The sequence below is a fragment of the Ixodes scapularis genome, unplaced genomic scaffold (assembly GCF_016920785.2).
Source record: "Ixodes scapularis isolate PalLabHiFi unplaced genomic scaffold, ASM1692078v2 PGA_scaffold0__279_contigs__length_252992795, whole genome shotgun sequence".
In the NCBI taxonomy this organism is placed as follows: Eukaryota; Metazoa; Arthropoda; class Arachnida; order Ixodida; family Ixodidae; genus Ixodes; species Ixodes scapularis.
The window spans coordinates 54302713-54319374 of NW_024609835.1; the positions used below are offsets into that span (position 1 = coordinate 54302713).

A 16662-nucleotide genomic window follows, 5' to 3' on the forward strand; every position below is an offset into this window, starting at 1 on the left:
CTTATCGCTCAATCGAGTTTGTTGTGTCTGCAATATGTGTCATTAATAGAAAGACAGTGAGTGCGCTGGTGAGCTGGTGATAGTTAGTCGTGATATTAGAAACCCGAGACCGTAGTGAGGAAGAAATTAAGAAACTGAAGTTGAAGAGTTCCTGTTTCATAAACTTGTAGTGCCCTATGCCCCCTCCCCCCCCCCACCCCCACACACACACACACAGTTCCTATTTCACATAACTTGTCGTGCCCCGTGCCGCTCCCCACGCACACACACACACACACCCCATTTACCTTTTCATTTTGGGTGGGCATTTTCTCAGAACCTTATGGTATATAGACATACCTAAGAGCTTTCTGGAATTTGTTCACCTGTCATCTAACCTCTGGGGGAAGTGATAACTACTCTACAAAATTAAACAAACATTTGGCATAATATTTTTTTTCTTTTTTGCGTGTTTGGGGTGCAGTGCTTCTGCTGAGACCGCTTCCACACTCCTCATTAGTATTATAAATGTAACATATAAAAGCCACGGTTGACCATCTTTTTGCTAGAGTTATATTGACTCTAGCCATCATGGTAATATGGCGGCCAGTGCTGTGGCGGCAAGCTGCCACAAAAATAGCCGTGTGTCTAGTCCACTTTATCGTAAATGATACTTCAAATTTTCAAAAATTGATAAATGGGTCGATCTACATTCGTGTAAATATGGTATAAAGTTTCGCAGACTTCGCCTTCGACGATTTTGAATTTGGAAGACAGCATTGTGGCTACCGTAAGTGCCAGTGATTGGTTTCCTGACTGCAGTTGCTTTCTCGACTGCACGCTCTCCTGTGGTGCTAGGCACTGCTTTCATAACCCTACTAAATGAGGGTCGACTAACTGCTTTCGTCTGTTACCGCCACATTTTGTAGTGGAATCTTATTTGTAAATGCTGACTTGCAAGATGTGAGGCAATTAAAGGGTTTTTGGAGCCTGGAAGACCAGTTGCAATGCTAAAAAACAAAAAACCTCTGTTTAACGAAATTTCGCAATTTAATTAAATTTTCGGCTTAAAAAACGACTTTGTTAAATCGAGGTTCAGCTGTATATCATCCACGCCATTACACTGCAGACAAACTAAGGGTGCAGAAGAAGGACATTCATGCTTTCACTTTGGAAACAGTTCCGGAGTGTCACATGGAGATGCTTTTTCGTTGATATTTTTGTATTTAGAAAAACGCACCTCTACCTTTAGCCCCAAGTTTGACCTGGGTGACCAGCTCCAAGATTTATGTATACTGCTATGAAACTTGACTTTTGTTGCTCCTGAGCTGTTCCAAAGCAGAACTTTTACTGCTCCAAAGCTGTTCCAAAGGGGCATCTTTGCTGCTGCCAGACCTGCTCCAAAAGGCTGAAGCTTCTTTCCACCCCTGAGCTTCACAGCAATGCATGAGAAGTCATAGGGATAGGTTCCCCAGAGCCTCCCTCCTCTAGTCTCTCCTAGGGACTCCATTCACCTTCTCCTTCTTGTGGGTAGCCATCTTTGAATCATTTTTGCGGGCCGGGCACTCGATCCGAGCTGTCGAACGTCGCTCCGCACCGACTGTCGTCAAATCCATTGCCAAAGAGATTGGAGACAGCGGCAGGCCGGAACGATCATGCTAGGATGTTGACTATACTCACAATGCAAAAAAAAATGAATAAACGCAAACTTACAGACTGTACTGGGAACATTACCTTTTACTGTACCTCAAGTGAGATTTTTGTCCGTACTTCATTTTGAGGTAGTCAGCCCCCTTAACGTTTTCATTGTTTTTTGTTTTTTTTGCTTCTCAGGTGCTTCGTTTGCATCGGGTCTTTCCGGAGGCCTCAGCACAACTATAGCCGTCTTTTGCCACGAACTCCCACATGAGCTAGGTACGTGCGATTGACTTTTCTTTTGCTTCAATATGCTTGTAACAATTCTGTTTTAATGTAGGATCGTTGTACTTGCGTGTTGGGAATTGTGGGTTTATAAATTATGTATCATCAGTGTGTTTCACCAGCAGACTTGTCTGCTGCAATTTTCATTTATTTTGGTTTATATTCCGAGATATGTTTTTAGTCTCTCTTTAGTGGGAGGTTTTTGAAATGGGAACATTCCCCTGCTGTGTTGCTATCATAGCTAGGAATTAAAAAAATGGGTAGGCATTTTTCTTCAAATATTTAGGAAATCTGGCCAAAACATTTCAGATCAAAACAAAGGGGATTTGGATATTGTGAATGCTAATAGAGTAAGCGATTGGTTTGCCCTCCATTTTTGGAGATATTGATTCAGCGATTCCAGGACACAGTAACATTGTGGGATTATTAAAAAGATTTTGAAACTTCACTTTTTTTTTGGTGAGTTACTGTAGCTAGATACATTTATAAAAATTTAACCGGTCAGGTAACTGTAGCTTGATCATACTTTTTAAGAGCTGCTTTCACAGCACTGGATGAAACCAGCTTCTGAATGTTTACTAGTAACTGTATTTACATTGACAAGGTTATTAGGAAGAACTTCATTTCGCAGCTTCTAGTTACATCAGTCCTTTCTTAATGTTTTCCAGTAATTGTATTGACATTGAAAATGTGGCTAGAGAGAGCTACATTGTGCAGCTTGCAGCATCTAGTTGCATTAGTGGTGGTCTCTCGCTCACATACGGTGCCTGCAATTTCAACTGCAGGAGACTTTGCCGTCCTCCTGAAGGCAGGCATGTCGGTGAAGCAGGCCATGCTCTACAACATCCTCTCGTCCATCCTGTGCCTCGTGGGAATGGCCATCGGCATCTCCCTGGGCAACATCCATTCAGCTTCATCGTGGATTTTTGCCGGCGTGGGTGGCATGTTTCTATACATTGCCCTCGTGGATATGGTAAGTAGTTACGATTTATTGGCAGGACCATTCTGATTTTCTTGATGACAAGCATGTTGTTGGTCATGATCTGAAAAGAATGCCAACTAGGATTGTTTGAAGGCTGTCTTGGAAGGGGAAGCAAACATGTAATACGGTGAAATCTACATCTGGTGAAGTCTACGTCTGGGACCATAAAAAAACAAACACAATAAGGTGAAAGTCAGGGGGACTGTTCTTCTGCAACCCAGTCTCACACCATGACAGAGTGGCGAGGCAGATAAGAGGTAGCCAAGAGTTATACCGTTAAATACAAAAAGTCTTGTTAATAATACTAGTCAAATGAAAGCCATGATTTTTTCCTGCAACCCACATGTTATTATGGTATCAAAAACCTGGCTGCATGGTGGAATTTAAGACAGTGAAGTGGTGCCACCTAATTACAGGTTAATTCGTAAAGATAGATGTTCCCGAGGTGGCAGCGTTGCTATAGCCGTTCAGGAAAATCTAGTTTGTCAGTCTTTAGAACAAGCAGTTGACACAAAAAGTGTCTGCTGCAAGTTAAATTTTTGGGCAACTAACATAACATTAGGATCTGTCTACAGAGAACCCGGGCCATCTCCAGAAGACTTGATGAAAATAGCTGATTACCTAATTGCAAACACTGATAATCAAAGTAAATTGATAATAGAGGGAGATTTTAGCGCACCTAATGTCAGTTGGTTGGATGACGGTTTGGCCAGGCCGGGTGCAAATGTATCCGATTCGTTCCTTGAACTGGATTTCAGTTGTGGTTTTAGTCGGGTCGTTCAAGGACCCACATGTATCTTTGATACATCATGTTTGTTACTTGACCTTTTGTTTGTTAGTAAACACTTTGATGAATGCAATGTTTCTGTTCTTAACGGGATATCGGATCACAAATCGGTATATTTTTAATGTGATATTTCCGTTTCTCAAACTTACCTGGCTTAAGCAACGACTTTTTATGACTTTAAGCGGGCAAATGACGAATCGGTAATTGACCATCTTAAGCAGTACCTTGATGGCTTCGACCAGATGACCGATGTAAATCACATGTGGTTAAGAAGTCAATAGTGGGCTATTGTATTGCTACTTATATTCCAAAAAGAGCAAAAAAGATTAAACGCCGAAACCCATGGATGACGAAAAATTTTGCTCGTAAAACGGAAACTGAAGAGGCTTTGAAAACGCCGGTCGTCGGATGTAAGTGAATAGACTGGCAACTTAAAAAGAATGATAAAGTCAGTTAAACAAACATACTTTACAAAATCCTTGACAGAATTTCTTTCATCAGCCCCCGAAAAGTTATGGCATTACCTATCTCGGTGAAAAACGGCATCAGCCAGTTATGCATTAATGACCAATCAGCGAGTACAAGACGGAAATGGTATTTAAATTTGACGCCTTCATCCAATCTGTGTTTACAAGAGGGGAGAGTCAAAATATGGTTGTTACATGTGGTAATGAAATGAGCAGTATTATATTAGAGCAGGGTATTGTCATTATAGCTATCCCTTCACATTAAGAAATCATCAGGGCCAGATGCATTGCCAAATGCATTCCTTAAAAGGTATGCTGAATGGGTCTCTAGGTGCTTAACAGATATACCTATTTTCTAGATCATTCAAAGGTGCAGTATTGCCAGCTGTCTGGATAGTGGCTAGAGTTGTTCCCATAAAAGAAAGCAGAAGATATGACTCATGGTGAATTTCACTGGCAGATCCGGAGCACTTTCCAAAATTCGCGAGGGAGGCGAAATTCTGCTTTGTGGGTCCCGCTCCAAATCGACGAGCGGATTATAAACTCGCATTTTTGGAGCGACGCACCTGAGATGGTCAGCCGCTCGAAATGGCCGCTGCTCGAACTTGACAAGCTGACCAACGCCTCAGCCGACTGAGTTTTCCGACGACCAGTCACACTGTCACTGTTTAGCTCCAGAAATAACACGCGACACGGGTCGGGCGAAAATTTCCGTACCACGGAGCATATGTCACAAATAAAGAGGAAGACATTCGTGTTCGGCATTATCACATACCTTTCGACTGCCCCGAAGCGGTGGAGTACGCGCAGCAATCACCATCGGGGAAGTTCAAATTGCTGGTAAGACTTTAATAAACACAAAGAGGTAACAAACCATTACTTGCACAGTCAATGGCCTATTTGATCTTGCTTTATTGCATGAGAAAACAATGGCGGCATGCAGTGTAGAAAGGTAAACAATCAGTGGCAGCAAAATCAACAGGCCTAACGTTGCATCTGCCTCCTTCGGATGTTCTATCATTCTTTTCTCATTCTTCCTCTCACGATCACAGATGTCAGCGCTTACAATTTCCCACTCTCCAGTCCCGGCTTTGCGCTCCTCATCTATGCGAGGTAGAAGCGTCCGAGCCATCACAATCTCGTGTAAACAACCGACGCATTCGAACAGATCCAACTTGACGGCCCGGCCGGTCCGGCGACCTCGCCTATAGCCTCCTTGCCGTGCATGCGCACCGCCAAGTTACAGGAAATGACGTAGCACGCTCGGCACGTTTCTGTCAACTTTCACCAATCTCTCTGGAATCCCACGGATACAGTTCGGGGGGGTTGGAAACACTCCACGGGGCAGCCACTGCCACAAATCTACGAGTGGAAGATGACCAACCTCAGCTGGATATACCAGCGGAAGATGCTCACTCCAAAAGGGGCGTTTTGGAGCGCTCAAAATCTGCAAGCGGATTCACCATCAGTTAAAAGCTATCACCCCATTTCCCATATCTGCACATCTTGTGAATTACACGATCACATTGTAACCAGACAACTCGTTTCTTCCTAGAGGAAAATGGTGTGCTAGACCCCAACTAACGTGGTTTCCATAGAGGCTTGTCTTCTGTTACTCGGTTAATTGAATTCTATCATGAAATAACCAGCTAAAGTGGAATCTCGTTGATACGATTTTCACGGGAACTGAAAAATAAAACGTATTACCCGAAAATCATATTATCCAAATGAGCTCGAAAATGTAATAAAATATGCATACCCGGTGAAAAACCTGTTTTTAGTCCACAGCCCTGAACTAGTCGGTCACTTTGGTTTGAGTTTTCTTCTTTTCAAAATCAACAAAAAAGTTCTCTTGAAAAAAAAAAAAAAAAAAAAAAGATTTGCAGTTAGGTTGGCCAGCTCACTATTTCATCGGCCTTCTCGCGGAGAACTTTACCGTCGATGTTCACACCTGCTACTCATACTTCTTTATACCAAGCCACGAGGATTTCTTCCATCTGTGCATGCTCCGCACCTCTCGTTTCCTTGACGCCCGCACCGAAGACTTCCACGTTGCTGCGAATTTCTTCCAGCTTTCCGACGATAGCATTAAGAGTAGAAACCGCAAGCCTAATTTGTGTGCCAGGTCTACGCGCTTCTTCGGGTCTTCTTTGACCTTGGAGATAATGTCTATTTTTTTTTTCTTTTAGAGACAGCTGCTTGCGTTTCCTTGACATTGTCACGGTGGTTAACGATAACACGAGAGCCGTGGATAGGGAGCACCGAGAACAAACCGACAAAGCGAGACAGCGCACTCGGAAAACGAAAGAAAATGCGCGGAGACGCAAAAATTGCACAAGAGGCAGCCATCACTGCCAGTGCTACCTACTGGATGCAACGCATACCTAACCACGTGAAACTAGAGTGCGCTACTTTCCGCTTGATGGTGAACGGCAACACTCGACCGGGCGGCCATGTTGGAACACCCCAGCGTTAACTGTGGCTCTCCTGCTGTGGCCGCGCAACAGGTTGTTCGTGGCTCGTGAAATTGTGATTTGAGCTTGTGATTCCGGTATGTATACTGGAAACGTATAATCTTTTAAATGCCCTGGAGAACTTGCTTTCAGAGTCATATTATCCGATTTCAAGCAAAAATATGATTGTATTGTCCCTATCAAAATACATTGCTTCTATGGGATGTTGGCCGGGAATGAAGAAAATTATGTATTATACCGAAAAAAGTATTATGCCGAATCGTATCAATGAGATTCCACTGATTGTAAGCAGGTGGATGCAGTGTTCATTGACCTGTCGGAGGCCTTCGACAGAGTACCCTATCATGATCTAGTGAAAGTATTAATATACTTTGGTGTGTTCCTTTATGTCTAATCAGATGGTTTAGACATATCTTACAAATCGCCAAGAATTTGTGGATGTCAATGGTACCCATTCAGGGATGCTTGATGCATACATACGCCGGGGTACCACGAGGTTGTGTTTTGAGCCCCCTGGGACAGCCCTCAGAATACAGCAAGGGCCACAAAAGCTTTTCTGCATTTCCTAAAGGAAACGCGGCTGAGCTTCTGCCTCTAAAGAGCACACATACTTTATTTGTAATGTGATCTATAAATTGTGCTCTCGTGTCACTATTTCTTTTTTTTTTTTTTGACATGTTTATTGTTCTATGTCCTCCTATCCTTTCCTTCCTCTTTCAACTCCCCGCTACCCCCTCCCTAAAACAGAGTAGCCAACCAGGACTCCAACCTAGGTTAACCTCTCTCTCTCTCTCTCTCTCTCTCTACTCTTCTTGGTGTACGTCAACAGTTTGTTTGGACTTGTTGCTAACGGCCTTGTGAAAATATGAATGTTCGCTGATGATTACATTATATATACCCCCTGTTTTATCAGTTCAGAACCAGATAAAGCTAAACAATGTATTATCTGGCATGGCATTTTGGTTTTGTGAATATAACATGCTGAACAACATCAACAAAACTAAGTATGTGCAATTTTCAAAAAAGAAAAATATTTAAAATTTTAATTTTCAAGGCTGATGGAGACGGACTAGAAAAAGCTAACAGCTATAAATGTCTTGGTGTAATCATTTCAAGTCATTTAAAATGGAACCGCCATGTGGAGTACATCAGAAAGCCGCCAATGAACAAATCGCAGTATCTTAGGAGAAAAGCTTCTAGCATATAAAGTATTATTAGACCTATCCTAGAATATGCGTCCGAAGCTTGGGGGTCCCTGGCAGGTAAACCTCGTTAAAGAGCTTGAGGATGTTTAATCACTGGCAACATGGGTGGTTTCTTTCAGATTTCAGGCGATCAATGTCGGTCACGGGATTTAAAACTTCAGAAAATTTACAACCACTAATCAATAGGTCATGCCAGCGTGCACTTTCGGATTTATAATAAAGTCTTAAAAATTGATAGCTGTAAATACTTAAAACCAAGAGCCTTCTACTCTGAACGGCTACACCGTTAAAAAATGGTGACTCCTGTTGCTGCTCTAATAAATATTTTTAAACAATGATTTTTTGTGCATATCTATGGAACAAGCTGCCCAGTGACATTGTAGACATTGATTCATTTTCAGCTTTTGCAAATTTTCTAGATAATCTTTTTCAGTGCTAAGTTGTTTTGATACTGTATAGTCATTTTGCTGTTTATCTACGAGGGTCGTTTGATAAGTTTGGTCAACTCTTCCGAGATGGTGCTACAGTTCATGTGATGATATTACGGCTGGCAACTATGGTTTTTCAAACTAGCTCGGGCCTAATTTCAACCACAAGCGACACGTGGTTTACGCTCGAGAAATGTTTGAAGCAGCACTTTATCAACTACCGTGAAAATGGAAAAACAAGAAAAACTAGTTCTCCGCGGTGGACCCCTGCACAGATGAAAGCCGAGTTGGATGAAGTTCAGGAGGGTTCTGCACCAGTGTTGAAGACGGTCTATTTTTGGATCAACGGCTCTCAATGTGGCCAAACATCTACCGAAGATGAAGCATGCTCTGGACACCCAGTTGAAGTCACCACAAAGGAAATCGTTGAAAAAATTCACAACATCATTTTGGAAGACAGTCTAGTGAAAGTGTGCGAGGTCGCTGAAACCGTAGGCATCCCAACTGAACGTGTTCACAATATCCTACGCAGAACATTGCACATGAAAAAGGTGTCTGCACGATGGGTGCCGAAGCCGCTCACCGTCGACTAAAAACAAGGTCGAGAGGATGCCTAATGCAGTGTTTAGCGACATTGAATCGCAATCTGGAGAACTTTTGGCGTCGATTTGTTACTGTGGATGAAACTTGGATCCACCACTCGACAAATGAGTCGAGGCAGCAGTCAAAGCAGTGGACAACGACTGGGGAGAGTGCACCGAAGAAGGCAAAGACAGTCCTGTCAGCTGGAAAAGTGATGGCCACTGTTTTTTGGGATACCCAAGGAATTATGTTGGTCGACCAGCCCACAAATCGACCTTCGCAATGGCAAAACTGCACGAATTTGGCTTCGAACAGATTACTCATCCCCCTAATCTCTAAACTTAAACGCTTGCAACTTTTCTTCTTTTTTTTTTTTTTAATGAAGGCATTATTGCCATTAATGCATACTTTGCAGGCTTTGAGAAAGCCTTTTTTTTAGGACGGAAAATTGTTGAAACTTGCTGGACCAAGTGTGTAGCCCTCAGTGGAGACTATGTTGAGAAATTAAATAAATTTGGCAAAAATAGTGTTTATCTTGCTTTTTTACCATACTTATCAAGTGACCCTTGTATTGTTTAGGTACCAACCTTTAAATATCTGTAAAGGTAAAAACCAACCATGCTTTATCAAATTTTGAAAAACAAAAATTCTGGGTGTGTGCAGCTAAGTATATTGTGTAAAAAGAGGATGTGTACAGAAATTATTGTATTTTTTCAGTGAAAAATGGGCATTGTACTTGAATCATTCACTCCTGCTCGGGTCCCAATGGACTGGCAGTATTGATAAATAAATAAAAAAAATTTTGAATAGTAATGATTAATTGAGTTGCAGTTAGAAAAAGCAAAAATGCCCATGTAGCAGCTTGCTATATTTAATGGTGTTACAAAACCCATATTTGATTGTATAGACTTTTTTCTTTCAGTTCTTCTATTCTTTTACATTTTAATCATTTTTATTGTTGGATCTGTTCAGACTACTAAGCACAGCCGACTTTTATTTATTTTTCCACCGATTTTTAATAATTACTCAAACAGCATGCACTTATTGGACGATTGGAATTTGAACTGGAGACGTCTCACTGTACTCCTGTTGGCAGTATGATTGTGAACAATCCACCATATGCTTTAGTGTATACAGTTCAAACTTCTAAAAAGGTCTGGTCATGACTAGAGTTAAAATGCAACGTGTAGGTTCTAGTCTTTTAACTCATAGATATGCAGTTGCCATGGAACAGACTATAGTGTAAAATTTTTTTGTCGGCGCTCACTCGATTTCTTTCTTTTTTTTCCATGTAGCTTCCCGAACTGTCTGTGAACCCGAGCCACAGCAACTCCAGAGCGGTGCATCAACTTGGAATACAGCTACTGGGCATCTCTCTAGGCATCAGCACCATGTTTGTCATTGCCCTCTATGAACGAGACCTTCAAGGGCTCATGAGCTCGTAGCACTTATGAGCTATACTCCGTCGCAGATTTTTACCTTCTTAATGTGCGAAAAGACATCTTTTTCTTTTTCGTGTTGTGGTGCATAGGCAGGCAGGGGAACCGGCCGGAGCCCTTCCTAGATGGCTGGTCCCACATACACACCGATGTGCCTCCTAATTTTCCCACATGTCAGTTTTTGTTGTTGTTTTTTTCTCTTTATTTTGGTTGTTCTTTTGCAAACATGTCTGCTAAAGAAAACTCCCAAGCAAAACTTTCTGGAAATACTACCACATTTATATGTTACCTCCTTAATTTATGCTTGGTTTTACCTTGATGTCTGCCTGAGCTACTACTTTACTCCTGTGTGGCAATCTGGGCAATCACGCCCTCCATGTGCTCTTGATGAAATTATCATGTTTCCTAATGCTTGCAACACCTTTTTTGCTTCAACTCCATGTTGGATAGTCTTTTCCTGGCTGTTCAGATTTCACTGAGCTTTTATCCAGACTTTCTAGTTTTCTTTCGTGTGCATGTTTGGACCAAATGTCAAGGAGCCATTGGCCATTTTATGAGGTGTTGATGCTTGTTCCTGATGCGTTTTTGTGGCCCGGCGTTCGGACGCCACTACATTGTTTCCACGTTAGCTTCATTTTCTTGCATATTTTATTTTTGAACACTAGGTTACACAATTGTTGCTCAAATTGAGCAACCTATTATATATAAAACATTTTGAAAATAAAATTTTGAAGGTGCTTGAACTGTGTGTTTGGTGTCTTCTCAGCTGGACTTGTTTTAAAATATAAAAGTGGGCTAGTTCGATACGCATCTTAGAAATAAATAGCGTGAAGGTCAAGTACAAACTGACGGAACAAGCGCTAACTCACAGCTGTCATTTTAATATTCGCATAGAAGACTAGAAAGAGGAAGCCTTTCTCTCTCGTCTCTCTTTTCGTCATGAAAAATTTCCAAAATGAAGTTGCCTCGATGGGAAGGTGCTGCTAATTTTAGAAATACACAAAGCTCACCTTGACACTGCCTCAATAGGACATTCCATATCATTTCAGTGGGTACCTAGTCACTGTGGTCTAACAGGCAATGAGATGTCTGATTCGATGGCTACACATGCTCACATATCTCTTCAACAAGTGCTGGCTCCATTCCCAAAATCCGATATTCGTACGAGATCATGAAGTTTAGGGAAATCTGAAGCAGAGCACTTTTGAAAGAAGGTCATCAACGACAGCTCATCCTTAAAACATATCGATCCATATTTGATGTTTTGAGCCCCCCGTGGTCGGAAGGGACAATGTGAAGCCGTACTCTATCGAATATGGCTAAAAGTATCTTACACCAACTATTACCTTTATCTTATAGGAAAGCTAGAAACACCCAACTGCTCAGAATGTGAAATCATTGACGATATTACACACATTCTAATTATACCATATATCCAAAGTATGAAGAGCACCGGCAGAAATTATTAAAGGACATTAAGCAGCCACCAGGAACAGTTCTTATGATTCAGCTTCTCCTTGGCCCCTGGGATTATGAAGCCTATGCCTTGACAACTATGAACACCCGTCTACGCTTCCTTACAGTAACAGACCCCAACAAGAGACTAGCATGTTGCACTGAACTCTATCTTACATCTATTTTATGTGTATGTTTAATCTGCAAGTGTGATTCTTTCTCATTGTTTTTACTCTTTTTTTTTTTTTTTCTTTTATATCTGTCATACCCCTACCCCATCCTTACCAGAGTAGCCAGTCAGGAGAGTATCTCCAGGCTAATTTCTCTGACTCCCTTTTTTTTCTACCTCAATAAAGGAAACAAAAAGAATGGGAAATAACATAAAAAAGGGAAGAGGAGGACGTTACATTAAAAAATGAGAAATAGCAGAAAGAAAGAGGAAGTTGCTGACAGTAAACCAATGAAACAACTTCAGCAGGAAAGCTAAGTAAAAAGTTCTTTGTCACTCACTGATGGTGCACTGATACACGAGTTTTCCTTTTCTTTGATGGCTATTGCCTAGTATATTTCTCTTGATTTCTTAAAGAAACTTTGAAGGACGTTTGTTTCTGTATCGGTTAGCAGTGACAGTCTCTTACGTGCACCGCAAAATGACTTGATGGTGTTGATTTTAGTGACAAAGCATGTTCACGTAACCTAGTGTTCACGGAGCGGCCACACTGACCCATAGAGTTATTACAATATGGACTGACCAACATATATACTGTGCCACAGGTGAAAGGTATTTCATATATATAACCTGGGCTTTGGCAAGGTATATATGTTTGCTTGTGTCTCTGGTCGCATTCATTGCGACGTTCCTGTGGGGAATTTATCATAGGACATGATATAGCACTTGTTCCGTCAGTTTGTACTTGACCGCGCTATTTATTTGTAAGATGGACTTGTTTTCTTGTTTGATGATAGTTTTCTTAAATTGAATTTTCGCATATTGGTGCCAAATAGATTTCACCCTCGGGCTTTAAATAACTAATGCCACCGATGCAGAAAGCTCAAGCTTTCCCAATGCATCTTTGTGTTAGTAATGCATACCACATATTAGGGATGCCGCAAACCACCCTAGGTTGGAATTCGAAAGGTTTCGATATTTTCTAACCTCAGTTCAGTTCGAATTCGAAAGATTTCGATAATTTCGATTGTACCGAGGTCCGGAAGCTAAAAGTTCGCAACTTTCAAATGCTGTGGAGTTTTGAGTTTGAAAAGTTTGAAGCTTTAATGGTTTTTAAAAGTTCGGGTTCGATTATTTCGAATATTTTTTTACTTGACGTTTGAGAACTTCGAAGATTTTTAACTTTCCTAACTTGAAATTTGAGAGATTCAAATGTTTTGAATTTCTCGGAATCTAAAGTTCAAATGTTTTGAATTTTTTGGAATCTAAAGTTCGAAAGATGCAAATATTTTTATTATTTTTTTAATATGAAGTTCGAAATATTCGAAGATTTCTAATATCTATGTATCTGAAATTCGAACGTCTCGAATATTTTCAGACAACAAAGTTCGATAAATTCTAAGATTTTGAATTTTGTTCTACATAAAGTTCGAAGGTTTCGATTCTCTTTTAGGGCTAAATTCGAAAATAACTTCGAAGGTTTCGAATTTCTTTCAAGTCCAAGTGCGTGAAGTTCCAAGTCCGGTTTTCATGTTCCTCCACGGTTTCAGTTTAAAATAACGTTTTCACCCCTCACTGGTTTTCACAAAATCAGGTTTCGAAAAGTTTGGGTGCGATATTTAGACTGCGCGAAGTTGGTCAGGCAATCAAATGAGACGACCAGTGTCCCGGATATGCTGGAATATTTGCCAGTGCAGAGTGATGTTTGATCATAGATCAATAATTGTGACTGCTAGCCCGGGGGGGGGGGGGGGGGGGGGGGGGCGGGGGGGGGGGGGGCAGGCACTGTTTAACAATATTCATACAGTTCGAAACGTCCAGGGGCAGGCAGGTGGTTGAGGCTCAGAAAAACTTTGAAGCGATCTGGCACACTGCCTCCCTAACCCCTTGCACGCTGGCAGTAATCCGATCGGGCGCCACCCGAGTGACGCTGGCATATAGTGAGTTTAGTTTGTACATGATGCAAAATCCTGAGACTGGGAATGAAATTTGAAAGAAAAAGTGTAAGAAGACAAAAAAGGGGACAGGACAATGCCTCAAACTCAGCTCTGGGAATGAAATTTGAAAGAAAAAGTGTAAGAAGACAGAAAAAAGGGGACAGGACAACGTGTCAAACTTAACTCTGCAGAGTTTGAGACGTTGTCCTGTCCCCTTTTTTTTTCTTTCTTCTTACTCTATTTCTTGCGAATTGCATTCCCAGTCTCGGGATTTTGCATCATGATCAACATACACCAGCTCGCCTGCACCTTGACATTTTTTTATTTTGTGACTTCTTCCAAAATCGAAGCGCCCCATCGCGGCGAAATGCCACACAGTGCACTCTGGGAACTAGTTGGCCTCTCAGTTTCGGTTTCGATTGAGCAGCTTCATTTCATGCTATCGCGCCGTGACCGATTGTGCTGCTTGCGTTTTCAATTGTGTGAACTTTCACGAATGTACAATACACTCATTCTCGAGCGATACAAAACGAAGACTGGCGCCGGGAAACGTCCATGTGTCGAAAATGTGTCCATATGTCGGAAATGTTCACGTGTCGATCGAAACCGAAACCATGCCCCTCTCCTCTCTGGCCAACAAGTTCCCAGAGTGCAACGCGCGCCGTGTTACATGCAGGGGTTTATGGAAGTTGTCTTTGGAGATTTATTTTCCGGGACGGAAGAAACGCCGAGCAAAAAGTACAGAAGCTGTCACAACTTGAGGTCGAGGAGCGTTCTACCATACCAGTGGCGTCAGAAGAGGAAAAAGGGGGGGGGGGGGGGGGGGGGGCTCCAGTTTCTCCCCCCCCCCCCCCTGAAATTATTTTTGCACATGTATATATATACTCCGTTTCACGTTATGTTGTACCGCAGCGAAGGCTAGAAGCGCGAGCTCATAGTGTTGGCAGCTGCCTTTAATGCACGAGAGCTTGTGTCACCAAGATGTGCCCCAGACACGGTGTAAGATACACTGTGAGGACACGGCGGTACGGCGGGGCTGAACGCGCGGCGCGAGGTATCAGATAGTGTTCGTTCGACAGGCATCCGGAAGGCTGCATTATTCCGCGGCCACCGTGCCCGCGGCTGACAGTGTCGCCGGCGGCCAAACGGCAAAACTGTGTGAGAGCGAAAAAAAAAAATCTCGTTGCCATGACACCCCGATGCACCGTGGTCTTTCTGCACGAGCGACAACCTCGCTGGAGCTCTGCGCGTGAGGAGCATGAGGTGGCACGAGCCGCCTTTGCCGTGCCCACCTGTCGACGAGTCATCTGCCGGCGCCGCTTGAAACCATAGTGAGGGAGAGAAAGAGAGAGTGAAAAGCGAACTTTATCTGCACTGCGCGAGGAGCGCGCTGTCCTCACCTGAAGAGTATTATCTTACACCGTGGCCCCAGAGCAGGGAGCACGCGCTTGTAGCCTTTCCTGCGGTACATCATAAGGTGAAATAGAGTATAGCTATGTCGCTCTTCACTGCATAAAATATCGCGTAGATGGTCACTGTTAGAAAATCGTTGTCAGAAGGCACTTCTCGTCATATGCTCGGAGGTTCGGAAGTTCAAAGCTATGTCTTTTCGACCTAAATAACTGTGCCATTGGTAAAAAATAATCAATAAATAAACATAACAATAAATGCAAAATAAAAAGCTGGAGAGAAAAAAAAACCTATCAAGAACCCGCCGGAAGTGTTGTATTCTTGCATATTCAGAGGCCCAGAACTACGAAACAAGTTTCTCCTACCAAAATGTGTACAGGCTAAAAGAAACACGTCCCAGGAACGTGGGATGAAAAAAAAAAAAATAATAATAAATAAATAAAATAAAAATGTTTTCTTTTTTTTATGACGTGCTGAACTTGAACAATTTTAGAAATCTTACCCCATGAGTTAATTTATTCCTCAACGTGAAAAAAAACAATAAATACATTATTTTGTATTCTGCAGATGGTAATGATATGTACTGTCTGTGGTGTTAATTTAAATGCGATGCCTCAAACAATTTAGACGAAAAAAATTATCAAGTTTAGGGCATAATTGCCCGTAGATGCAGTATTGGACATTTCTTCGAAACTCGTCTTGAACAACAATAATCATTTAAAACGACACTTACCTAGGCTATACATAGATCATCCTTAAAAAGTTTAACGTCTCTACCATAAATAGCTTCGGCTATAGCGCGCTTCAAATATGGCACAAACGACAATTGTCAAAAACCCGTCGTCCTTCCTTGCTCTTTCGGGAGTCTGATATTTCTTTAAAACCAATCATGCCAGATGATTGAAATAAACGGCATTGTCCTTCGCAAGGAATGCGGCACCGCATGTAAAAACGCGAAAAAAGAAATTACGAATGTACCTCCCTCCTTGAATCCAAATGAAACCGCCCGCCGGACTTTCGAAGGTCGACGAACTTTTACCCTAAAGGTTCGAAGGTCGTCGAACTTTTGACTTTTCATTAATCAAAGTCGACAATTTTCGAATTCCTTAGATTAATAAGTTCGAAAATTATCAAATTTCTTAGCGTAGGAAGTTTGAAAGTTCGCAAAGCGTCCAAATTCTTAGTTTAGTAAGGTCGAAAATTCGACTTCCGCCGAATTTCTCGATATGGAAAGTCTGCGGTCGAAAGGCTCTTTCGAACCTTTCGACCGCTTGATTTGATCATCGAACCTTCGGTTCGAAAAAAGTTCGTGGCATCCCTAGTATGTGAATTGGATTTATTTGCAAATATGTTTACAATCCTTCAGAGGCAGAAGGCATTAAGATTAGAGCAAAAATTAACTACAATAATAAAGATGACGAAAGTAAT

General features: G+C 41.9%; 1 protein-coding gene across 4 annotated transcripts in view; it reads left to right on the plus strand.

The window, feature by feature from the left end:
* Window positions 1–11006, plus strand: part of LOC8035458 (zinc transporter ZIP10) — a 110830-nt gene extending 99824 nt beyond the window's left edge. For all 4 annotated transcript variants that reach the window (XM_042288479.1, XM_042288483.1, XM_042288481.1 and 1 more), the window contains exons 11-13: window positions 1813–1893; window positions 2685–2872; window positions 10120–11006. In XM_042288479.1, the coding sequence (XP_042144413.1) occupies window positions 1813–1893; window positions 2685–2872; window positions 10120–10269 (419 nt within the window). In that variant the 3' untranslated portion in view covers window positions 10270–11006. The remainder of the gene's footprint in view (window positions 1–1812; window positions 1894–2684; window positions 2873–10119) is intronic.
* The last annotated feature ends 5656 nt before the right edge of the window (window positions 11007–16662 follow it).